We start from the raw sequence: 26206 nt of genomic DNA, 5'->3' as shown, positions 1-26206 counted from the left end.
CTACACACACACGCGCAATAAATTATGTAATCCGTGGAGGATGTAGAGCGGTCCACGCCATTGAAAGTCTTTCATCATGGATGAGGCCAGCGCACCGGTGACACTGACCAAATGTGGGAAACGTGTTTGCACGAGGAGGAGAGCGGAGGACGATCTTCTAGTTGGGTCTTCTAATACCCACGGCTCTGGTGGGAGGCCAGCTGTAAACAGCCCCAGCCACCCATGGCCCAGTTTGATGAAAAGGGTCTCTCCACCGCAGCGTCCGCAATCAGCCAGCGCACCCTCCTCGAGCTCCGCTCTGTGTCCACGTACGACCGCAGCAAAGCATGCGCAGCTTTCCATCCCCCAGTGGGTGCTGGGAAATGGACCTTGGAAGGGGGAGGCCAGTATAATCATTAGGTTCATGCTTGATATGCGTTTGGAGAGCTAGCAGAGCACTCGGGCTGTTTAACCCTGTTTAACCCCCCCCCCCCCCCCCCCCCCCCCCTCCCCCTCAGTCCTTCCAAACATACACACCAAGCCTCTGCCCAGCCCACGAAGATTAATGTTGCATGAAATGGCATCACGGGCCGTGTCCATCGCGGAGTTCCTCAGTGTTGGAAGCAGTTATGGGAAGGAGATGGAGATGGAAGGAGGAAAAAGCCTCCTGTGTAGAGCTACTCAGGGGAAACCTGTATCTGATTAAGTGGCAAGCGGAGATTTTCGTCTTTATTTAAAAAATAATAAATTTTAAAAAAGGGCAAAGTGTTTTCCACCGTTTTCTGTGCATCTCCTCTCCGATTTGCCCATAAGTCCCTGGTGTGCATCTGTGTGTGTGTGTGTGTGTGTGTGTGTGTGTGTGTGTGTGTGTGTGTGTGTGTGTGTTTGTCGTTGGCTCACACACACATGCATGCACATGGACCTACTATATTTAGACGTCTGCCTCTGGCTAAATATTTCTGACAGCATTTGGTCATTGTAGTATAATTTATAGCCCTGAAAAGTGTGTTTTGGTGTAAGGCAAGGCAAGTTTATTTGTATAGCACATTTCAACAACAAGGTTATTCAAAGTGCTTCACATAAAACCATTAAAAGCATCAAAACATAAGGCAAAAGAAAAGGAGATTTAAAAACAATTAAGAACATTCATTAAAACATTAAAAAACAGTGCAAGAAATAAAATGCAGTAGTGAAATGCAGGAATTTGATAAATATATTAATTGAATGTGGCTCAATTAAAGGCAGCAGCAAACAGAAAGGTCTTCAATCTTGCTTTAAATGAGCTGAGGGTCTCAGCAGACCTGCAGCTTTCTGGGACTTTGTTCCAGATATATGGAGCAGAAAAACTGAACGCTGCTTCTCCACGTTTAGTTCTGACTCTGGGAACAGAAAGTAGACCGGTCCCAGACGACCTGAGGGGTCGGGATGGTTCATAAGGTAGCAGCAGATCAGAGATGTATTTTGGCCCCAAACCATTCAGTGCTTTGTAAACCAACAGCAGGATTTTAAAGTCAATTCTTTGTTGGACAGGAAGCCAGAGCAAAGACCTCAGAACTGGAATGATGTGATCCACCCTCCTGGTCTTAGTGAGGACTCGAGCTGCAGCGTTCTGAATCAGCTGCAGCTTTCTGACAGACTTTTTACAGAGACCTGTAAACACACCGTTACAGTAGTCCAGTCTGCTGAAGATAAATGCGTGGACAAGTTTTTCCAAATCCTGTTGAGACATAAGTCCTCTAATCCTTGATATATTCTTCAGGTGATAGGCTGATTTTGTAATTGTCTTGATATGGCTGTTCAGGTTGAGGTCTGAATCCATAACTACACCTAGATTTCTGGCTTGGTTTGTGGGTTTTAACATCAGTGACTGAAGCTGAGCGGTGATTTTCAATTGTTCGTCCTTGGTACCAAAAACAATTACTTCTGTTTTATCTTTGTTTAATTGAAGAAAATTCTGGCACATCCAGTTGCTGATTTGTTCAATACAGTTACCCAGCCCTTGTATGGGATTATAGTCCCCTGGTGACATAGTTCTGTAGATTTGTGTGTCGTCTGCATAATTATGATAACACACTTTGTTGTTTTTCATAATCTGAGCTAGTGGAAGCATGTAGATGTTGAACAGAAGAGGCCCCAGTATTGAACCTTGGGGAACACCACATGTCATTTTAGTCAGCTCTGATGTGTAATCAGCTACAGACACAAAGTATTCTCGGTCCTTCAAGTAGGATTCAAACCAGTTAAGTGCTGTGCCAGAGAGTCCCACCCAGATTTTTAGTCTTTCTAGGAGTATGGCATGGTCGACCGTGTCGAATGCAGCACTGAGATCCAGTAACACTAAGACTGAACTTCTGCCATTGTCTATGTTTAACTGGATGTCGTTGAAAACCTTAACAAGAGCAGTTTCAGTACTGTGGTGCTGTCGAAAGCCTGACTGGAAAACATCAAAGCAGTTATTTATGGCCAAGAAGTTGGTCAGCTGTTGGAAAACCACTTTTTCAATTATTTTACTTAAAAATGGGAGGTTTGATATTGGCCGATAATTTTTCATTGTTGCGGAGTCTAAACTAGCCTTCTTTATGAGTGGTTTAATGACTGCAGTTTTTAGGGCTTGTGGGAAGACACCTGAGAGAAGGGATGTGTTTACAATTTGTAAAAGATCAGTAGTCATGCAGTTTGAAATATTTTTGAAAAAGTGTGGTGGTAGAATATCCAAGCAGCAGGAGGATGACTTCAGATGTTGTATAATGTCTTCTAGGCTTCTACGGTCGATTGAATGAAATTGTGTCATGATATTTGAATGGATGTTATTCAGAGATCGGGACAACACATATCCTGTGGTTGGTGTGGAGGCACTGACTGCTTGTCTAATTTTCTGAATTTTGTCAGTAAAAAAGGAGGCAAATTGATTGCATGCCCAGGTGGATTGGAGTTCAGCAGCTACCGACACTGGAGGGTTTGTTAGCCTGTCGACGGTAGCAAATAAGGCGCGTGTATTGTTCTTGTTTTTGGTTATGATGTCAGAGAAGAATGACTGCCTTGCATTTGTAAGTTCCAAATTATAATTGCTAAGTCTCTCTTTATAGATGTCACAGTGAACCTGGAGATTAGTTTTTCGCCACCTGCGCTCAGCTTTCCGACACTCTCGTTTCTCCATTTTGACCAACGTAGCATTTCTCCAAGGAGATCTTTGCTTACCCGAGACAACCTTCACTTTAGTGGGTGCAATGGCATCAATAATATTTTTAACTTTAAAATTGAAGCCATCTACAAGCTCATTGACTGAGAAGCAAGAGAGTGCTGGTGTGGAGGAGAACTTCTGAATAAATAGTTCACTGGTGTTTTCAGAGATGTAACGCTTTGTCACAACCTTGGTTTGGACATTTGTGTGCAAGGAGATTGCACTCTCAAAGAAAACACAGAAATGATCAGAGAGTGCAACATCAGTCACAGCAACCTTGGAAATGTTTACACCTTTGGTGATGATTAGGTCCAGAGTGTACCCCCTGTTGCAGGTGGGTCCTGTCACATGCTGAGTCAGATCATAGTTATCAAGGACACCACATAGTTCTATAGACTCTCTGTCCTGGGGATTATCAACATGGATATTAAAATCACCAAGAATAACAACACAGTCAAAATCAATACAGATTACAGACAGCAGTTCAGTAAACTCATCAAAGAAGGTTGCACAGTATTTAGGCGGTCTGTAAATATTTAGGAATAAAGCTTGAGTGGAATTCAGAGCCACATATTCAAAAGAACCAAAATGACCAAAGGGCATCTGCTTGCATTGAAGAGAATCATTAAATAAAACAGCAACTCCACCTCCTTTCTCATGCGCTCTTGTTTCACTCATGAAACTGAAGTTGTGAGGTGTTGATTCAATAAGGACAGCTGCACTGTTATCTTGATTTAACCAAGTTTCAGTTAAAAACAAAATGTCCAGTTTGTGCCTAACAATAAAATCATTGATTAAAAATGTTTTTCCTGACGGTAGTCATGGTAATGGCTGAATGATTCCCCTCCCCCTCCCCCCCGAGGACGTCGAGGTCAGTTGTGTTGTACAGTAAAGTACTGTAGCAGCTGAAATCGTTCAAGACGTCTGCTAATGCAACCGCAAAATGTATCGAAAAAAATGTATATTTTCAAATTTTGTGCCGAACTGTCCCTTTTACCATCTTCTTTCATTTCCTTCCACATCCTCCTCCTTCCCGCTCAGGGGCTGCTCCGAGCTCTACCGCATACCTATGGTGGAGTACAAGGTCGACAGCGAGGGCACACCCTGCGAGTACAAGACTCCCTTCAGGAGAAACACCACTTGGCATCGGGTGCCCGCGGCTGCCGGAGCGCCGCTGTCCCGGGGCTCGCCCACGCAGGGCCCCGACCGCCTGCAGTGCCAGCAGATCCTCCAGCAGCACCAGGCAGCCCTCCCACGGAGCACCTCCTTTGATAGGAAGCTGCCAGATGGGTCCAGGTAAAGCTGGACTATGCAAAGACTGTTGATTTACATTGCGAAAGGAGTTTTGTTCACTGCTTCGTATTGATCCGCACACAACAGAGGAACACGGCAAGAGCTTAGATATTTCCATCATCTTCCTGTAAAAGAACACACATCTCTTGGGTCAATACGTGATCTTTCTGTTTACATGTCATTTCCATAAAAAGGATTTTGACCGCTAGCTAACAATCTCAACTTTCATTAGTCACATCTTATTCAGCAGGATGTTTTTGAAGCGTATAATTATGCACAAGACTAAAAATGAAAGTTGTAAGTAATTATTACACCGATACCAACTCATTCATTTCACCTTTTGTCTTTAATGAGAGTGAAAGTCACTTAGAAAAATATCACCTCAAGATCACGCAACACCGTTCACAGTGCTACAAAAAAAAAATGTATAGAACAAAACATAATGTCCTTTTTGGGCACTTTTGGAAGTCAAGCTTTCTACTCAAGGTTTTCCAGAGATCTAGAAAGAGCAAAGCTTTCCGATCAAACATCGTGAGGCTCAAAAGACCGGATCCTTTGAGATGAAACCTTTTGAACTCTGAGCCGTTCTCATTCAGAGAAGAGCCGGTTATTGTGTTCCGCTCTTTGCATACACATAAATGGAGCATTTTAGTCCAATGAATTCGTGGCTTCGCTTTCATCTCCCCTCAGATGATAAGGCCACACTCCGACTTTGTTCCTGTCCTGGACGGTGTCTCTTTTGGACATCTCCATTGAGCCATGTAAAGCAGTGATTTGTTCATTCTAATGAAACCCCTACAGTCATGATAACCTTTCCAGTGTGTCACACCGACCCCCCCCCCCCCCCCCCCCCCCTGGTGTCGCCTGTTCTGACTGTACTGGGATAATGGCCACCTTCGCTGCCTAATCAGAGTCCCTGGCAGTGGGAGCACTCCTTTCTCTCTCTCGCTCTCCCTCCCTCTCTCCGTACCCCTCCTGCTCCCCGCTCGTCTTCCTGCACCCTGCTGAGGAGGAGGTGGTGGGGACACTGACGCAGCTCGGCTCATCTCATCCAATTACTGCTGAAACAAAGAGAGCGCTCTTCTCTGGACCACCCCAGGGGGGTGGGAGTGGGGGAGGGCAGGGGGATCATAGAAAGGAGGGAGGAAGACAGGTTACAAAAATAAATCGACATATAGAATAATGTATATATTTGTTAGGATTTATATCAGTATTCTAAAGCAGGCCAAAAGTAACGGACATTTGGTTTGTTACGGTTGCACAGCTAACGGTTGAAACGTCCATCTCTGTCACTCCAAGTGGAAGCAGAACGAATGCAAACGGGACCGAACTGACCGAAACATTGACAGTTCATTATCGTAACAATATCCACTTTTACATGATTATTAGTATTAAACAGCATCCAGTTTAAATGCAACAGGTGGTGTCAATGAAAGGGTACTTGGGTCACATCTTAGCTTAGCTTAGATACAAAGCATCATCCCATCCACACGCCACATATTGAGCTCAATCCACACTTCCACACTATAAAATATGACACCCAGCATGGAAAAAATAAGGACCGACCGCTAATCCTTGACTGTTATTGCAGCGAAGAAAGAAAAAAAATACTCAAACCCCCCCCTTCCCCCAAAAAAGAAAGAACTTTACATTATGTGTAGCGAGGAGGAGGAGAAAAGCAGCTGCTGCCGTTTCACATTAAAGTGCCTGGAAGCGGCTGAGGAGGAAATGTAGAGATCTGGCCAAAGCATTCGATGATGTGTGCTGCGACTGAGTTACTGACAGTTCAGTGAGTTTCCCATGGAGGTCTAGACAAAGGAAACCCGACGACGAAGCAGAAAGGGGAAGAAATTGTACGCTTTCTAAATGGACGTGTGTATCGTTTTGAACGGTGAGATTCTGTTTGTCAACTTCATTCAGACCCAGTCCTCAACTCAATATACAAACAAATGCATGGGGGGGGGGGGGGGGAAAGAGATGAAAGTGTATGCATCTAGACCTGGCTGGATACTTGATGTGAAAGCCATCCTGCCAATGTTATTGCAGTCTTATTTCCGCTCGGTCATTTAAGCTACTTTGGTGTGTCGGTTAGACGGAAGGCCTCTAGGCAGCAGACATAACTCCAATCCAGTGTTTATTTTTCACTCTAGACTCTCATCCGCAGGTTTCTCCTGACCAGGCGAACGTAAGCAAAGAAACCTCTTGTCAGGGCCCGTTGCAAGGCAGTGCCATTTTGGATAGGTTGAGCAGAAATCGAAGCAGACATCTTGACTTCTTACTCTACACACACACACCCCACACCGGGCTGCACCATCTGGATCACTCACTGAGGCGTGTTACCATAACTAATCCCTGTTGCTCTTCGTCTTCGGAGAACAAAACACCTTCTACCTCACTGACAGCTCCCACGTTTTCTTGGGGATTATCCACGGTGCTCACATGCAAGGGAGCGTTCACTGGAGTGACACCTAATGATAAAGTCATGAACGCGGGACAGGGGGGGAAAGAAGTTTGTCCAGTTGTGAGATGTCTAATTTGGTCATTGAATATAAAAATGTTTTATAAAATCGTATTTATATTCATACAGCCCCGGTTTTGACCCTCTATGCAGCGTGTTTTACACTTTTGTCCCTCTGTTTCTGCAGGACGATGCAGGATATGGAGAACCCCCAGGTCACCTCATGTAACAAGGGAGACCAGCACTACCGCAGCTCCCCCAGTAACCAGTCCTCCTCCAGCGATCCAGGACCCTGCGGCAGCAGCACCTGGTCCCAGCAGCCTGGATGCGATGGGTACGGGACCAGAGCAGTGTGCCTTCTTTTCAAATAGCCTCAACGTCCCTCCAGGAATATGCACTTTTGCAGTAATGAATGCAGCCACAATCAGTCACAGGCGGCACTATTTCCGAGAACTTGCAATTTTGCAAAATGGGAGCAATTTTTCCACACGAAATGACCGAATCATCAGCTCACTTTTGGCCAGTCATCACTCTCTTTTTATTTTTATTTTTTTATTTTTTTAAGCAGGAAGTGATACCAATAACAATACCACATCCAGAACCTGAAATAAGGGAAGATGATTGAGGATGATGAGCTTCATGTATGAGATTACTTTTTATTTAACATGTATTATTATAGCTTCCATTCAATCAACTCAAAGCTAGAAGAATATAAATGCTGCCTCGAACATGAATGGCCACTTTTATTTTAAGCCATTCCATTCAAAAAATCCAAGCCAAGTTTTCAGCACATGGCACCTTCTGTTCAGAAAGATGATCACTTAACTGTGATAGGAAGTGATTATCAAGAACTTTTTCTCGTCTTCAGTATAACCTACTGCGACTGAAGTGCCACTTTCAGAAACGACACTATAATTCTGAAGAAAGCTGTTGAAAATAAATATTTTTGGTGGAAAAAAGGGAAGAGGAGGAAGAAGCTTTACTAAAAGAGACCTTTTAGCTGCTGTCAACATGAAAACATGAACAAAAGCCACCACAGTTACCAGTCCATGTGTTTTCTCCCCTTAACAGCACAGTCAACTGTAGATCTCCTTTTCAATATTAACTTCTTTTTTTTCTGCTTTCGATCATATAATGGTATGCGGGGCTTCAGACTGCAGAGGCGTAACATCTGTCAGGCTGAGCAGAATCCATCAGAGACCGATGTCTGTAAATGGTTACGGACCATGACAAGAGGCTTAGCTGCACACTGCTGCCTTTCTGTCAGAGGCCTCACAAGTGCACTGAACTCTCAGGGACCACTGTGGCCTGTCAGAGCTGCCACGGCGCAGAGAAGCCGACGCGTTGCCGAGCCGATTGATCTCCGGTTAGAGCCTCGGCTAAAGATCACGAGACGCCGTGGCCTCTGTTCATCTGTTGTAACCGTTAGTAGCGCCTTTAAGGTTTAATTAAGACCCGCGTTGAAACATTTGCTGCTCTCTCTCTCCCTTTTGTCAGGAGCAAGAGAGAGTGCCCGGCATGCCAAGTCGAATGAAAGGAGGTCCCTCGGCGGCATTGTCTGGCAGCGTCTTTATACTATTACGAGCTCAAGTGAATCCACCTTAAATGATCTTGAGCTAATTGCTGTAGATCTATTGAAGCCTCTCTCTGACTAGAATACAGAGTTCACGCTATAGACGGAAGAAGATTCACAGCCCACTTCCCTCCTCCGTCTTTCTCCAGGTGTCCTTCCCCTGTCCTCCACGAGCGGGCAGGTGACATCCAGGGGGGTGACGGAGAGATCCACAGGGAGCGGGAGCCCACCCTGGAGAGGACCAGGTCTGCAGGTGCGTCTGAAGGGCGATTTTTTTTCTTTCATGCTGTCTGTTCACGTCTGGTGCTCGCTCACACTCGGCTTGTTCTTCTCTGTCGACAGAGGCCAAATGGCACATCCCCTCCACCAAGATCCTGAACCCTCTGAAGCAAAGAGAAGGAGGGAAAGACTCTCCCAACAAGCTGTCCAGGGTAAATGTCTGACCTCCTTTGACAGAAGCTGCCTACGTGATATCCAATGGAAGTGTTTAGAAATTCACCGTCAACTTGTTTGGAAGGCCACAATGTGTAAAAGCAGTACAGTACGTCGGACCTGCTTCACCCCACATCAGTGTTTGAATCGGGGTGAGGTCAGATTGCCCTTGTTCATGCGCTTTGCAGCGAATCCTCGATTGGGGGGTATTCAACCCCGTCGTCCCCCCTCTAGCCGCTCTTTGCACTCATCGCTTCCCCTTCATCAGCATGCTAACGGGCCTCTCGTCTCATCACCGTTTATGGTTGTCTCGCACCTTTCTAGGACACGTTTTCCTCGAAGGTTGAATATATTAAGTGCTCGAGCCTCTCATTTTCTCCTTTCTCTGCATTCTCCTCTCGTTCGTCGTCCCTCCTTCCGTCTTTACTTTCTCCTTTTGTTGCTGGAGGCTGCAGCGTACCGCTAACCACATCGTTCAGTGCTTTCAGCCAGTGTTGCATTAACCCAGGCCAGTGGATGAAGATTTAAACCGTTCCCTTGGCATTCTCTTTTCTTATTAAAGCACAAAGCCTCTTTTTTTCTCTTTTTTTCAAATCAGAGTAGCTGTGCTGGGATTTAGGGTGCTTTCGTGATTTAGCAGTGTTTAGCATAGAAAATTAAGAAAACATTACAGATTTATATTAATCTTACTTCATTTTTCAGCTTTACGATGAACAAGTCTGGCTTTCTAATCAGAACTGGGTAAAACTAGTTGATGAGACGATTAAACTGAACAGATTTAGGGGCCAGGTCTCTCATAGAAGTACCAGAATCTAAGAGGTCACAAACAAACAAAGTGACATTCAGCATATTCTGTTTGTATTCCTCCCTGTAACCGTCAACGGGCCCGACAGTATCACGGGCCTCAGTCAGGGACACATGAACATGTGATGTCGCCTGATGGGTGAGCCCATCCCCCTCAGGTGCTCCGAGCATGTTGTCTGATTTACTGTAGCTCTATCTCCTTTAACCGTCTTGCTCTCTCTTGCTCCACCAGACGGGCGATAAAACCTCCAGCCACTCAAGTAGCAACACCCTCTCAAGCAACGCCTCCAGCAACAGCGACGATAAGCACTTTGGCTCCGGAGACTTGATGGACCCGGAGATGCTGGGCCTCACGTACATCAAAGGGGCGTCGACCGACAGCGGCATCGACACTAATCCCTGCGTGGCCCCCGGGGCCCGGGTGCTGCTGCAGGGCAGGGTGGGGGGGGAGCAGGGACACCCCTGGGTGTCGGAGCTCCACGAAGACGGGGCGTCGGAGGAGGATCACGGGAAACTGTACCTGCCACAGGGCTACGCCTCCGCCGTTATGTCGAGTCATGTGACGGAAGGGAGCCTCGGGGACCTGAGCGAGATCTCATCCCACTCAAGGTACAGTGCAGAGTCAGGATGTGTGTTCTATTTCACTATGTGCCCCTAAAAGACGGTTATGTTTCCAATTGTTTTAGCTGCCTGTATCTGCTGTTTTGGGGTCGGTCAAGACAGAGATCTGTGACTTGTTGAATCTGACCCCCGGAGCATTGAAGCTGATCTGAAGGCTCAGCTCTTTACTGGGAACCTTCATGTTGTTTTTTCCTTGTTCATGTCACCACACTGTATACTCCAGCTGATGTCATGGATGACTGTGATGCTCCTTCTTCTCTGTGGTCATTGATTCGCCCGATGAGAAAAAACACGCCCTTTTTTTATGGTTTCGGGCCACGATCCACTGTGTTCAAACATGTGGCTCTATATTCACACACAAACCTCCCGTCATCTGTTCTATTAAACACACACAGATACAAACACGTGCACAAAAAGCATGGTGCTACCTCACGCCTGACCCCGCTGCCTGACTCATCCAGCTGTGCTGAACCTGGCGGGTGGGGCTGCTGTCAGGCCAGAGCGACATGGGGCGGGGGGGGGGGGGGGCTTCGTCACACCCTCGTCCATGTTGCCCTCGCCAGGCTGGGGCCCATCTGGGAAAGAGGAAGGGGGTGTCAGAGAGGGTTGGCCCTGCAGCCACTCACAGTCTGCCCCCATGAAATAGAAAGGGTATCTATTTGTTTGTGTCTTTCTGGATTATGTTAGCGCAATCTGTTGAGATCATTGACCTGTTCGGGAGGCGTCGGAGCTGTCTGCTCCAGGACATCAGTCGGAGATGAGCAGAGAGCCCACGCCATCGCCTTGACTACTCCGATGCTTCCCACCTTTGATGGAATGGTCTTTGACACCCGCGTGTCGTCTGAGCAAACCGTGAACCAGCAGGAGCACAGTTTGCAGGGCGGGGCCCCAGATGGCCATGAATATGGAAACAAGAGTGTGCAGTGCCTCCAGCTTAAGCCGACTCTGATGTCTCGGGGTGTTTTCGAGGAATGTTTTGTGTCCATTCAAAGTTTCCAACAGACGTTGAATCAAAACCTGACTGGGTCCAGTTGAACAGCTAACGGTTTAATTCTAATCAGGCGGTTGACGTAAAACACAAAGTGTTTAGGAAACCACAGAAGAAGTGCTGTTCTGGGGGACATCTTAGCATGGCAAAGGATGCAGTGTGAGCGATGCGGTATTAAAAGGAGCAAAGACAGGCAGAGCGCTCTGTTGTCTGATGCATGGCTCGTTTTCTCATCACTGTCAAATATGATTCATTCATCCTGCATGAATCTACCTTTACATGAAGGGGAACGTAGTATAAGGACAATAATCATAAACAAAGACACGGTGCATCGTAGCCTTGTTCCAATCAAATGGATTTTGTGATGTACTGTACATAAAATCAAGCAGAAACAAAGTTTAAATATCAATCAAATATTTAGAATATTAGAAATACACACCCTTCATTCTCTATAAATAATGCATTCCTTTGATCAGAAGTCTAAAGAGTCAGTCCACCCAAATCACAAAATAAGTAACATTTTCCACTAACCTAGTGATCTCTAGTCATGCAGTTACTTTGCAGTAATTGTTTATCACACTTGAGAATCATAAATCAGCAGAAGTCATAGTGAGGAATATCTCAAATCCTCTTCACATAAAACTGTCTGGAAACCGCCGGGAGTTAAAATACTCTTCTTTCTGACTCGAACGCAGTGACCTCTTAATCGGGTTTGTCAGTTGATATTTGACTAAACATTTAAAGGACAAAGTTCAGCAGGAATATGCACATCATAGACTGGATGTGAGTCATTTTCCAATGTAGGTCAGAGGTGAACCAGCGTGACTCCGCTCTATGCGGAGGAGATGACGTCTGAGTCGACAGCAGAGCATTCGATTGTCATCTTAATTTGAAAATCATTCCGTTATTTCACAACATCTGCGCTATGGTGCCTTGCTTAGTAGCCTTTCTCATTATTTCATTGTTTCAATGCTTGTTTATGCTTTCATGTTTTCATTTTGGTCACTTTTGAGTTACATTATGCTTTATTTTTTAATTTTGTTTTGCTTGGTCAGTGGCTCACACCACTCTGGCAGTCCCCTGGCCCGCGGTGCCAGATACTGTCTGTCCGCTGACTCCTCCAAGGTGTTCACCATCCCCCAGACCAGCAGCTCAGGGCCGGAGCCGGGGCCCAGCTCAGAGGCCTGTGGACAGGCACGCCCACAGTCCGGTTGCAAACTCCCAGGGGGAATGAAGACAACTGATGATGAGGAGGAGGATGATGCCCATAGCACTGAGGGACCTCCCAACATTTCAGAGTGTGGGTGAGTGTGCGTGAGAGAGCGAGCGAAAGCCAGAGAGAGCGCATGCAGGAGATCATGAACACACCAAATATGCTCTTTTACCACAGAAACAAAACAAAAGTTCGTCGTTCGGTGCCGCTTCACATAAAGCGCGACGGCATCTGTCATGCCGAGCTAGACAACACACATTTGAATCACGCTAACTGGCCTCGTCAGCACTGTTTCTCTCTCTGCGGAGCTGTTTACTTCCAGACTTGCTGTTGCACGAGAGCCAGACCCACTCCAACACAAGTGCCCCTCCCAGACGGCCCACCCAGTGCGCACAAACGCGCCTTGATTGAAGCCGACAGCCACGAAATAAATAAGCTCAATGAAGCCGCGGACATAATACACTTGGCACATGTCACTTGCAGTTATTGATTGCTCCCTTGAAGCCGCGTCCCCGTGGACTGCCGATCCTCCACCAGATCAGCGTCTCTGCTGGGAGCCGAGCAACGATCCACACAGCAGCACATGCAGCCCCGAGGACACGCCCGCCACAGAGTAGCCTCAGAAATGGCGGCAAAGGGGAGAGGAATCTATGCAGCCGCTCCGCCAGGTTGAGGACGTACGCTCCCCTCAGACTGAAGTGAGCAGTGACGACTGACTGTATCTGTCTGGCGATTAAATGGTTTCCAGTAGAGAACAGAGAGCCATTGATGGTGAAATTGAAACACAGCTGTGATGGCATGTGTGCGTGCTTGTTTGAAGGTGTTTGTGTGTGGGCTTTGGGCATTTCTTTAGAGGAGAGAATGTGAGATTTGCCCTGGAAGAACCCCCCCCTGCTCTAGCTCCCAAGTAATTTAATTTAGGCTGTGAAATTTGCCACTTAAGGACTACGTGATTGATCGCATGCAGCGAAGTCATCATCCTGCCGACTTATGAAAAAGCTCAGAAATTCAGTTATCTTCCCCGTTCTTTGTTTATATATTCCTACAGTTTTATGTCCTCTTTCGTAACGGCGCCTCGTGATAAATGGCCTAATATTACTCACAGATATTGTTCTAACATAATGAAGTTTCTCTTCCTCCTCCCGAAAAAAGGTTTCCTCATTTGCTCTAACGCTGTATGTAATGCAGGATGCTGCTAACCCTGGGCTGTCTCTCTCTCTCTCTCTCTCTCTCTCTCTCTCTCTCTCTCTCTCGCTCTCTCTCTCTCTCTCCTGTTCCAGAGGAGCGGAGAGCTTGTTAGCGTTCCTTCTCAAAATGCTGTCTGAGCATTCAAGGTACACAGTTAGTCAAAGTCCACCCCCCCCCCCCCCCCTTACCCTTTATCCCAGACCACCGCCCCACTCCAGTACTATCCCTGCCATGTGGCACATGCTGCCAGTGGAGAACAACCAACTGTGCATCAGTAGCTGTGACATTTCTCCACAGAATCCACAATACTCTGTAGTGATAGAGAGAGAGGGGGGGGGGGGGGGGTGTGACAGGCAGAAGCAACCCTCAGCATGGCATGACTGCCTTGTCTACAGTAGAGGAAGGTACTGCAACATCAAATCTGTTTCCATCAGCCTTTATTGCGTTTTTCTCTTTTCGATATGCCAGCTTTATCACCTCAAGCCAAGCCGGAAAACATTTCATCATTATTGCCTCTTTTTTTTCGCCAAATTTCTAGCAAGAAAAAGTGTATTTATAACAGGTGGATGAAAACGTACCTTCTTTGTTTTACACCCAGGCTCTGCTGTGCAAGAAGAAGAAAAAATGTATGACACATTGTAGGCATTACGCAACTGCTGTGGCACAGTGGAATGACCTTTAATTGCAAAGGTCAGCGCTTGAGCGTTGTCCAATTTGTTCTCTTACGTGATCGATCCATGATTACGGGATGATTGGAACAAGGGTAAGATACAGAGGGAAGGGGGGGGGGGTTGCTCCCTACAGGTTTAGCAGCAAACCGCTAGAATACAGAGCTCAATTAGTTGCTCTCCTTTTTCCCAGATGCAGCCTTCAGAATAGAGTGTTTTGTTTGTGAACGAGAGCTCTCGTGGTCTGACGAAGACATTTGCGATGCCTGTCTATGTATTTAGGGCTTGGTTGCCATGGTGCCAAAAGCGTAAAAGCAGGGCCACGCTCAGCAATAGTGTCTCTAGGTAACCGTCGCAGCCAGGCTGCCCATCGTGTCGTTGCCCCCCCCCCCCCCCCGCGGCCGTCTAGCGCCCTGCCAACAGCACTCAGTGTGCTGCTCACTTAAAGCAGAGGTCTCACAGCCTCACACAACCTCCCCCATAAACACTCAGCACCCCCCAAAAATCATGTAAATGACAACCACCCCACTGACTAACACCACCCACCAAAACAAAACATGCCACCTCTTGTGGGTCCTTGTCCAATCCTGTCGAACAGCTCTCGTGTCTGTTGTCTGAACACTCCTCTAGGGTCTGTGGTTTGCACTCGTCTCTGGATGTACTTTCTGTCCAAAACCCTCTTCTTCTTTTTTTCCCCCCCTCTTCCTTTCTACTTGTCACAGTGCTTGGCTGAGTTCTTCACACTGTCTTTAATCATTGCTTTGGCAGAGTGAGTTGGGAGCGGGTGGGATTTGGTAATAAGCTCCTCTCTGGCTCCCCTCTCCAACCTTCCGTTGCCCCACGTTCACCTGGCCAGCATGGAAGCACCTGTTGTTGGCATGCTAAGACAGTCCCACCGTAACCCCCTTTGTGTGATACTGACTTTACTTCCTAAATAGCTGGACCCGAGCTGCGATGGCCCAAGGCCTCTCTTTGCAGGATGTGGCTTTCCTCACCCTTCTGATTAGCTCTGCTCCTCTGTGCCCTCTGTTTGGGTCTACAGGCAGCTGTATGCACATGAGGCCGCCTGCCAGGCCGCTGAGCGGGATGGGAATTCGCTGCAGAGACTTTCGAAAGAAGACTACCTTAAAATGATGCACAACAGCCCCCCAGGAGAAGACGGGAGTCGGAAGGTGAGGTCACTGTGGCTGATTGACTAATTAACCTCTAGATGACGCGATAATTGTGACGTTGACGACTAAAACCCGTGGAAGCTGTGATGTGGTGATTGATGAATATGATGATGTGACATTGTTAGGAAAGCTATTTCATCATGCTGACTAACAGGCGTAGTGCCTACACGAACCAGAACCAGAGCAGATGACCTTTTGCTGGGAACCGAGTAAAAGCGGGACAAACATCTGCTGCCTATCAGTCGGTCCTGATACCACAGCTGACGGGGAAAATTACATTTATAACGGCTTTATAAACGGGTCCTGGGTTTTTTTCAGTCAGGCTGTCATGGATTAAAGGCAGGGAGTTGCAGAGAGTGCATCGATGTTTGATGTTCCCGGGTCCAGCAGACTCTATTAATTGCATCTTCAGTTCCCCATCCATTATCTACCAGGAAGGGGCCCTGGAGACATACAGACGAGTTATTTTTGGAAGCTGCTCAATTGTATTATGAATGCACGTCATCCCGACAGAAGGCAAGCACGTCCTCTGGCACAGGCCGGCCTTGTCCCTCACACGAAGCAGCTCGGCTCAACAGGGCTACCGTTTCTTGGCCCGTTTTAACTTCTATACAAAATAGTGACATCAAAACAAAATGAATACAATATTGGTATTTGTGGCATTAGTGACATTTAAATATTGCTGCTACAGTCCAGAACCAGAACCACACAGCGCTGCTCATGCGTCCGTGCGTTAATACGCGTGAACCTGAAAGATAACGGATCATTTGTGAGACATTTGAGCCGAGTGGAAACTTGGCATGTGCACTGGGCTTACAGACGAGTATATAAAGTGTGATGCGTACAACAGAACCAGGCAGCATCAGTGCCAAAGACGAAAGCTGGTGTATCGGGCCTGCCCTGCGATTTACCCTTCATTTGATTCTATGTGAAAATGCAGCAACCAGAACAAAGGTACACGGCGCTGTTTGGTGGATTCAAAGAGCAGCATAGTGATAATACAATGTGTGGAATAGCAGTCTGGGAGAGAGATGCATGAAGGAGGGCTCAGAGCCAGACATTCCAACCATACACACATCTGATCCCAATGAACGCATACTTTTATTCTCTGGAGACGGCATGTTTCCAATCATCAGCGGGAACGTCGAAGAATCAGAATACAGTTATGGCGATGTTGGCTTCATTGTTGACTTATTTCAAATTCCGGTCTGACTTGTTCAATCACCTGAAGGTTAATCTGTGTGTCACTTCCGGTAGTCGGTCTTAGTGTTGGCGAGCAGGTGCGGGGAGGTTTTCCTTGCCCGCCGCGGTGTCCGCTGAGACGGCCCTTCCACAGACAGGCACACGATTGTGTGGCTGGATTTAGACATGCCGAAATAGTCAATAATCTTGTAGGTTTGATTAAAACAATATTTTCTGTGTAATGTGCACAGCGGGTTCCGTTAACCAGCGCCAGGATGTGTTCAGAGAGCCTGGTTTGGTGCTGCGGTTGTAATAAATAGATGGCTTCTGAAAAAGAAAACATTAAGCCCTGTTGCGAATGCTTTCATTTGCCGTGACTCCATTTATGGGAGCTCAGAATCGGTGCTATTTTTGCTTTATATGAGAGAGCAGCAAATCCTGTTTAAAGTTGTTTCGATTAGGAACAAACCTTATGGGGTCTAATCATGTAAAGTTGGGCGGGAAAACTTGGGAGTAAGAGACAGCCTTGTTAAGTTAAAGCATGCAAGATGTTCAGCGGAGGCAGCATGTGTGCTGCTTTCAATTCCAGTGCATATGTTTGTTAAATTGTCACGGTGGGATTTGTGGGGGATCCGTCTTTGAAATGGAGATGGCTGGGTGTTGGCTTGCGGGTATACTAGTGTAGCGCTGGTTACACAGCTGCAGCCCAAGGCAGACGTTTACCCATCTGGCCGACTGCCTCACATATCATTTGTGGCTACTTTTGATGTCACTCCTGCAATATTTATGGAGGCTGAAAGGGACAATGATGGATTGGATTGGTCATTGTGGTTTGGTGTGTTTATACAGGAGGATGCTCTGTCAAAAGTCTGGCCGCAGGACGATGCAGCTTTTGCGATTGTTCACCATCACCCTGTGTTGGCCTTTTATACGTCTTTGCGATACGAGTTCTATTCTGGAGAGTGCACACAAAGCAGCCAATGCGCTTAATAGAAGTTCATTAATGCCACTGCGTCACTGAACACCGGGTTTGTATTGTAAACAATTATACAGGAGTTCCACTGTGCTTTATATATCTGTGTCAACAATCCCCGGATAATAGATCATGTTGGAGTTCCGTATCAGGAAAACTGCCGGATTTTAGCTGCCGTATGCACTCACCACCCCATAGGACTCTAAACTATGTATCTCTGGGGAAATATCAAGTATCGTTTGTGTTTTCTCCATCAAATACAAATACATCTCTGGCTGGCCTATCAGCTTTTTCTGTTCCCTCTCGTATTGTGGCACTTAGTCTCGTCTGCCTTCTGTAGTTTCTCACATTAAGCTCGGTGACTATCGGCTGCCTGAGTGCAGTGACCTCTGTCCCCCCCCCCCCCCCCTCTGCCAGACACCCTCCAGCTGTGCTCAATCCAGCTGCATTTTTCCTGAGAGCAAAGACCGTAATTGATTCCTGACACTGCTGCCCGATGCTCCGTCCTATACACCCACCCAGCTGCCCGCTGGTGTAAAAACCCGCTGTGCCGAGGAAAGGCGACGCACAGGAGGAGGGGGCGGGGGGGTAGTAGTTGTGGCTCTCTCTTGACAAATTGTTCTCCTTCCCTCAGGTGTCGGCAGTGGGCAGCTCGTCACCGAGGCGCTCCCTGTACCGGACGCTGTCGGACGAGAGTGTGTGCAGTAACCGCAAGGGTTCGTCCTACGCCAGCTCGCGCAGCTCCATGCTGGACCAAACCATGCCCAACGACATCCTATTCAGCACCACCCCACCTTACCACAGCACGCTGCCTCCTCGCATGGTCCACAACCAGGGAGCGTCCAACCTAAGGAGTGAGTACAGGAACGTGTGCAACAGGGATTCACGAGGACACTGCAGAGGTGCTGCTTTAAGGAACACAAGCGGCTCTGAATTGCCTCTTAGAGACTGAAGTCGACTTTCTCTGCATGTTGCTCTTGGATTCTCATTCCTCCTCGCTGGCACCAGATAAAAGCCACAAGATATAGATACTTGTTTGAAGGGCCACTTGTGTCCTACCAATATCATGAGCGCCACCAGCAGCGCTCCTCGATATAGTCACTGATTGGAACTGGGCGAGGCGGCGTGCAGCGTGCATTGGGGGCCCCCGCCGCTCCGTCTGCATTAAGCAGACACCTGTCGCTGCCATCCCTCCCAGCACCCACCGACTGTGTTCCGGTGATGAGAGGTGTGATGTGTCCTGCCTGCGCCGCTGCAGGTCTTGGAAGATCTGTGACGTAAACGCGCCTATTTTTCCATCAGGAATGTCGCGATGTCTGTCATACGTTATGTTTCATTCACTCACGAGTCCCTGCCTGCCCCCCCCCCCCTCTCCATCCCTCCTGTCTCATTTCCATTCCGCTCCTCAACCGTCTCCGGCTGCCGTCGTCTGATAGAAAATGGCTTTTTGGAAAGACGTTTCTCTCTTTGGCCTCTTCTGGCTGTCAACCTGATGGGTTCCTGATTGTTTTGAAGGGTAGTCGAGAACACAGGCTCTGTCGTTCCCTCACTGAAACAGACCAATTTGGTGAATTGGACCAACAGTGAATCACTCAAGCTCCAAAACGCTGTGTAAATTGAAAGGAGTGTCGGCATCACCTCAAGCTCGCTCTCTCTCTCTGTGTCTCTCTCTCTGTCTCTCTGTCGCTCTCTCTTTCTGTCTCTGTCTGTCTCTCGGCTTCTCCACTCATGCATTTCTAAATGCCTCTCTGCGGAACGGGAGCTTGTTTATTGCATTCCCCGTCTTTCAGGGCTGACGGGGAGAAAGAGCGGGAGGGACGGAGGGGAGGGACAGGAGATATTGATTGAAACATGAAGACATCCACTTAGACAAGTCATTTATCGCCCCTCAGACAGCGCCTTGTGAGTGTTATGCAGAGAAGGTGGTTTATTGTGAGCCCATCGCGCTGTCACATAAACGCTAAACATTTCTTTCCAGAGCTAAATTGTTTGCAATGATTGGGAGGATTTGTTATTTCGGTGCCACTAGACTAGAGTTGGACTCAACACGGTGTTGTGATAAGCAGGGCTGGATAAATATCATGCCCTTTGAGCGAGCGACGACCCCTTTGAATAACCCCCCCCCCCCCCCCCCCCATTGCGCCCCTCCTATTCCTCTCCCAAACCTCTTGTCTGCTCTGATGCAAACTGATGAGCGACTTAGAGATCCGCCCTGAACTCAGGCCAGGCCGAGACACTGATCGGCGTGCCTGCCTGTCTCTGCAGATGACTTTTGGTTCTCTGACGGCTCGTTGGCGGACAGGTCCAAGTTCAGCGACCCGGGCCTCATGCCCCTCCCAGACGCTGCCTCGGGCCTGGACTGGTCTCACCTGGTTGACGCAGCACGAGCCTTTGAAGGTAACCAGCGTGGCTGAAGCTGCTGGCACCTTGTGTAACCCCCCCCCCCCCCCCCTCCTCCTGGCTGCTTAGCGAGAGTGTGTGTGTGTGTGTGTGTGTGTGTGAGTGCTAGATGGCTTGCATGTGCAGGTTTGTGTGCGCGCTTTGTGTTTGTGTTTCTTCTAGCGTCTCCTAAGCTGCTGTTGGAGGTGACTTGTGGGGATCCTTTTTTCGCTTTTTGCACCGCAGACCCTGAGCCCCATTGTGATTCCCAGCGAGCGCTGTAGCCTGAAAGGAATGAGACATCAATTTTCACACCATAAAGACAGCAAGTGGCCACTCAGGGAGAGTTCTTACAGCGACGCCTCCTTCTACTGTTGATAGGTTGGGGTGCATTCAGCTCCCCTCGTGGCCTTTTGTCCATTGAATCTGAATATGCGCCGTAAGATGATGGATTTTTTCTTCTTCTACAAAACGATGACAGACATCTCGTCTGGCCTAAAGCGGCCGATTCTGTCCTTAGGAACAGAAATCTTAATTTTGAAGGCGCTCTCTGAATGAGGCTGCTTCAGAGGATTTGTGGCTTTTGTGGGCTCTGGAACAGGTGATTTAGGAATCGAGTGCTCAGATGGATTAATGAGGGCTTACAGTATGTTGTCTTGAGCGATATGTTCCTGTCGAAACTAAGATCTGTCTTTTCACACTATTTTCAGCTAATTGGCGTTGCCACGTCTCAGCCACCTCATGATCAGCATCATCACTTCTCTTCATTTTTTTTCTGCTTTTAAGTACTTCTGCGACCACTCTCATGCCCGTGTGTCTCCCATCTATCACAGAAACGCTTACACGTCAGGAATATGTTGTTGGGTTTTTTTCACATGAACTCCTGCCGACCCCGAGACCAGCGAGCGGCCAAACGTAGCATGTGACCATTCATTTGTCATAATTAATGAACTCTCCGAGGAGTTTCTCCTTTTGATACGCTGCCTGCAGCACACCATTTAACAAGAGTGGAATCAGTGGAGATCATGCAGAGTCTGACTGGCAGCTTGAAGGCAGTTGTCACGGCAGCCTGGCTGGCCCATGAAAAGCGCCGCGTAAAAACCGGAGCCTTGTTGCCGAGCAGAAAGTGACTCCGGGCTGCCGTTGTGCCATGTATGTTTACCCGACTGTGTTTAGAGCCAGGGCAGAGAGAGAGGTTGCCTGCTATGTAGAGCATTCATGGCACTCGTAACAGCGGCCATGTGGATCCTGAGAGACTGCTCACATTCACTGCGTCGGCAAAAAAACCCCACTGTGCTCTCCTGACTTTTGGAAGCAGATGGAATTTAAGAAAAAAAAATGGGATGATTACAACAAAAGGCTTTTGGTATAATCACTGAAAGCTCTCTTTGTCAACTAGTGGATATGGTTTTAATATTCCCTCAAACACAAGTACAGCACAGTGCGCTCACTCGCATAGATTGTCGTGTTTCCTAGTCGGCGTAATCAGTTTGATTTGCAGCCGTTTTTCCGGTAAATCTGGACACCGGGTCGTGCAGAAACGACGAGCTGATTTGCCGCTGCTGTACGAGAAGTCTTTAATCTTTCTAATGCAGCCATCGCGTACGAGGAAAATGTTCATTCATATGTAAATTGCAGCTTGGTCTCCCTTTCCTACCTCGTCTGAACAACCAACTCCAGGCTCGATCAGCTTTTGTCTTGGAGTGGATTAGCTTTTATTTGGGGGGCTAAATTAATAGAAGGGTATCCTTAATATTTTCTATGAATATGCTGATCCTCCTATCTTTAGTCTCAGAGAGAGAGATTTCTAAAGAAAAGAGCATTACGCCTCGAGACTGAGCAGTCCCCAAGCAGAACATGCCAAGTTTGGGTTTTCCATGGGGCTTTGAGCGAGCTTAAGGGCCTGATATGGTAAAACAAGCATGACTGGTGCCTCGCAGCTCTCTGGGATCCAGCCCGTTATGAGCCAAACAGCTGTCAGAGGAAGCTCAGAGGGGCGAGGGCACCGGAGCAACACCCAAGGGACCTGCTTTGACTGAGACAGTCTAGAAATGCTCCGTTTCCCACCTTGTTCCTTGTTGCCGGCATACAGATCGGGAGCACCGCCTCCGGTGGCTTTGCTGAAACAGAAGCGCTCATTCATACAAAAGAGTGACTGAACTGCCCCATCCTGTCAGGAATGTGTGCATGCGAGTGTGTTTTGCTCTGCTCTGTTTTAGTTGCATGTTTACGCCGTGAAACGCTTTGCCCAACACGTTTCCTGTTTTCAATGTGAAGGGCAGACTATGACCCCGTTACGTCACCTGTTCTGTCTCCAGACCAGCGCGTGGCGTCTTTCTGCACCATGACGGACATGCAGCGGGCGGAGGCTCTGCAGATCTCAAGGGAGCTGACCAGACGGGTGGTGGAGGCGGAGGGAGCAGCACTGGAAGCAGAGTAGGCGTCACCGACGAACACAAGCACACACAAGCTCCCACAGCGAGCGAATGATCGACTCGTCGCCAAACCATTCACTGAACCATTCAATCATCATGTTAGAACAAAGTCCCATTTTGATTACATTTTATGCATTTAATCATACTGTGGTCACATTCTGAGGCTACATTGCTACAGTCTGTTATTATCACATCTAGTATGTTGCCATCGTGTGCATATTTAAGGCTGTTTTACAGGCTGAGCATTTAAAGACAAATCAACAAACATTAAAACGTCTGCTGGCTACAGAGGTTTCGATGGACTCTGTGTTTTGGCGTTAGCTTCAGTTTACACTCGCTAGCTAAAGCTGCTAAAGTCAGCCGACAAAAGGGTCTAACCCCAAAACATACGAAGACTGAAAGCTTGACAGGCTGAGCAACGATAACTTAGCTGTCCATTAACAGCCTCTGTGTCGTGGTAGAAGCGGCCGTTGTTTACTGTTTATGTGATGAATGAGTCTTTCTTGTTCCCCCAACAGCGGCGCCCCCTCCACACTAACTGGCAAAGTCAACCAGTTGGAGGTGATCCTCAGGCAGCTGCAGCACGACCTCAGAAAGGTGAGTTCACACGTTCATCAAACGCGTCCGCTTCCACGTTAGCAAACAATGCGTGTCTGTGTCACACGGATCAGGAGAATAGACGGTGAGTAATGGGTGCCCCGCGGTCTGTGTAATACACACTCGTCCACTTAATTCAATATCCTGCTTCCTTCCCTCATTGTGTCCCAGCCCAACATATCCCCACCTCAACTAATGTGCTTCAAATGGAGAGAGGAAGTGCGCGTTTATCGGAACAGCGAAACGGCTGCTTTGCCATGTTAATGCCTCCCATTTACACGGCGCTGACGACAGCCGGATGCTTTTGTAATCGCGGGGCTTTTATCAACCCCTTTTGGATCCATTTATTTTTTTCCTCACATCCCGGTGTTGATTGTGTGTGTTTGTGTGTTCAGGAGAAGGAGGATAAGGCGATGTTGCAGGAGGAGGTGCAGCACCTGAGACAGGACAACATGCGACTGCAGGAGGAGAGCCAGATGGCGTCGGCTCAGCTCAGGAAGTTCACAGAGTGGTTCTTTCACTCCATCGACAAGAAACCCTGAGAAAGAGAGAAGGCCTTCACTCCTCCTGGGCACCCAGTCAGCTCCTCTGTAAGACTCCCACATGATCCCCAGGCAAACCGACTATAAAACAAACCGTCACCGGCCCCCAGAGTAATCGAGACTCTTTAGAAATAGGCCCTGCTTAGGAGACTCTAGTGCAGCCCTGTGAGGAGAGACGTGAAACCCTGATCTGGACCTTTAGTTTTGGGACCTTCCTCTGTCTGAAGTGCAGGGCTGTTCCTGACGTTAACAGTTTCTTTATCCTGGCTGAAGAGACTCTTGGGGAAACCTCCTCATCTCCTGCGCTGGGATCTTCTTACAGTAGTGGAATGTAAAGCTCATTTACTGTAGTCAACATATAATCTACCTACGTATGTCACGTCAGTCCACTGTACTGTATACTCGGCTGTACTGTATTGTACTGCGCACACTGTCACACAGCTGTTCCTGTGCCGGCCATCACGGACACAGGAAGGTGGAGGGGGTGAGGCCGGGAGGGGAGGAATGTACTGGGCATAATGAAGTGGTACTTACTGTCTGCCTGCACCAAGAGGAATCCACATGTGGCGGTCTTTGAAACATACAGTGGGTGTGGGGTGGTGGGGGGGGAAATGAATGTAGCTCAACTGAGACCCTTTTTTTTCTGGATTTCCGGTTCCCAAACTCCCAAAAAAGTTTGTTTTGGGTAATTTTTCTTTCTTTTTTTCTTTCAATGAATTCCACTTTTTCTTTACCTCAGTGTCGTAATGTAGGGTCACATGGCAGTACTATTTTGGTGTTTTAAAGGTGCTTTCCCCACACACATGTTCGTCAGTAGTTTCCAATCACTGTCACAATGTCCTAGCAATAATGAAGTGGTAGTTACAAAACTGTGTTTAAAAAAAAGAGAAGAAAAGACAAAAAAAAAAAAACAGAAAAAAGAAGTTAGCACAAACTTGAAGAGTTCCTGTCGAGCAGCAGTTGTACTGGACATGTATTTATAAAAAGAGACTGTGCCTGAAACTCCTGGTTGTAAATGGATTGTTTCTTTTTGCTTTTAATTGTCTTTTAAAAACACATGCCTTGTCTGTGGCTCACTGATATAAAATCATATATATGACGCGTGTGTGTGTGTGTGTGAGAGAGAGAGAGAGCGAGCGAGCGAGCAGCATAATGTGTTCTTATGCAGTGGTTTCTAGAGCATTAGAGCAAGCGCCAGTGAACCACACTTACAATGCCAAATGTGTTTATTTCTGTACATAACTGCCACAGAAGTGTCTTGTATTTAACACTATTATTTAAGCTTATTTAACCTAAAGTTGTTTATTTAATTCAGTTTTATTTTTCTGCACAAAGGAGAGATAAAGCTCTGTATGTTGTAAAGTGTGTAGCTTGCCAGGGCAAAACAAACAAACTATATATTTAAATATAGAAATGATGATTTTGGAGATTCCAACATTTGGATGCTGCTAGAATACAGTTTGCTGGTTTGTATGCTTTTAAAAATGTCTCTCTCCGTAAACTGTCTCATCCCTGGTGGGACACTAGTTGCTTTTTTTTTTTTTAATTTTGTTCAACTTTGGGTTTTTTTTTTTTTTTAATAAATGTAGTTGTAAAAATAAGTGATTTCTGTGTTTTTAATGCGTTTCTATTTCTAGCATTCTTAACCAAAAGCAGTGATTTTAAATTTGACTGAAGGATAATCTGCTCATGTTTAGTCAATTAAAACCCAGCAGTTAAAGGATAGATTCATGTTTTTTTTGTTTCTTTCTCAATTCTGTCTTAAAGAAATACTTCAACATATTTGGAAATGTGAAAGAAAGAGGATAGATACCTCTCGCATTTGTTATACATTAGCTGGAGAGATGATTAGCTTAGCTTAGCATAGAGACTGGAAGCAGGGGGAAACGGCTAGCCTGGCTCTGTTCAATGAAATGGTTCCAGCAAATAAATCACGTAAAACCACAACTCACTTTTTACAAACGAGATATAACGTGTCAATTAGTGAGCTTTAAAGATGTCACCTTTGCACAGAGCAAGAGTCTCCAGTCGGTAAGAACATTTCCTATTTAAAACAACACATAATGTCAAGATTTACAGTGAAATTGTTGCCGTAAGAGCTTCATCCTGTCTCCTCACTGGCTATGAAGTGATCCTTTCCTAACGTGTTTGTTATGTGAGAGATCCTGTTTGTCCTCGCTCAAAAATGCAGGCTTTTAGTTGGCCAAATGAAAGGTGATACCCCGGCTCGGTAATACACACAGTCCACGGAGACTCAAAGAGGAATACTTGCACGAAAAAGACTTCTGAAGTTCGAAAGGTATGTGAATCTATCCTCACATGGTCTGGTCTGCACGTTTCAACTCATCCCTTCCAAGTGAGCTTTGAAAACTATCATAGAATTCTAAGAGTCGCAGATCTTTTGACACAGTCCTTAAGGTTTGGACTCTCATCTAAAGCCTTCCAAATGTAATGCGTGTAAGATGTATTGGAAAGACAAACCCTGGGAATATAAGTGAAAAGATGACGGAGGAGAGCGCCTCGTGCTC

General features: G+C 47.0%; 1 protein-coding gene across 3 annotated transcripts in view; it reads left to right on the top strand.

The window, feature by feature from the left end:
- LOC306785481 (signal-induced proliferation-associated 1-like protein 2) overlaps nucleotides 1-25272 on the top strand; it is a 48267-nt gene extending 22995 nt beyond the window's left edge. The window contains exons 9-20 of one of the 3 annotated variants that reach the window (XM_079279872.1): nucleotides 4202-4456; nucleotides 7099-7245; nucleotides 8634-8737; nucleotides 8827-8915; nucleotides 9953-10329; nucleotides 12385-12633; nucleotides 15441-15570; nucleotides 18360-18579; nucleotides 19991-20122; nucleotides 22423-22540; nucleotides 23058-23136; nucleotides 23532-25272. In XM_079279872.1, coding sequence (XP_079135998.1) covers nucleotides 4202-4456; nucleotides 7099-7245; nucleotides 8634-8737; nucleotides 8827-8915; nucleotides 9953-10329; nucleotides 12385-12633; nucleotides 15441-15570; nucleotides 18360-18579; nucleotides 19991-20122; nucleotides 22423-22540; nucleotides 23058-23136; nucleotides 23532-23678 — 2047 coding nt within the window. In that variant the 3' untranslated portion in view covers nucleotides 23679-25272. Of the gene's footprint in view, nucleotides 1-4201; nucleotides 4457-7098; nucleotides 7246-8633; nucleotides 8738-8826; nucleotides 8916-9952; nucleotides 10330-12384; nucleotides 12634-15440; nucleotides 15571-18359; nucleotides 18580-19990; nucleotides 20123-22422; nucleotides 22541-23057; nucleotides 23137-23531 lie in introns of those variants that run through there. The other 2 variants (XM_079279873.1, XM_079279874.1) reach the window with 2 other exon arrangements.
- Nucleotides 25273-26206: the final 934 nt, after the last annotated feature.

Source organism: Melanostigma gelatinosum (assembly GCF_949748355.1).
Source record: "Melanostigma gelatinosum genome assembly, chromosome: 12".
NCBI lineage: Eukaryota > Metazoa > Chordata > Actinopteri > Perciformes > Zoarcidae > Melanostigma > Melanostigma gelatinosum.
Note: the sequence above shows the minus strand (reverse complement) of the source record. Positions and strands in the feature narration are given on the sequence as shown.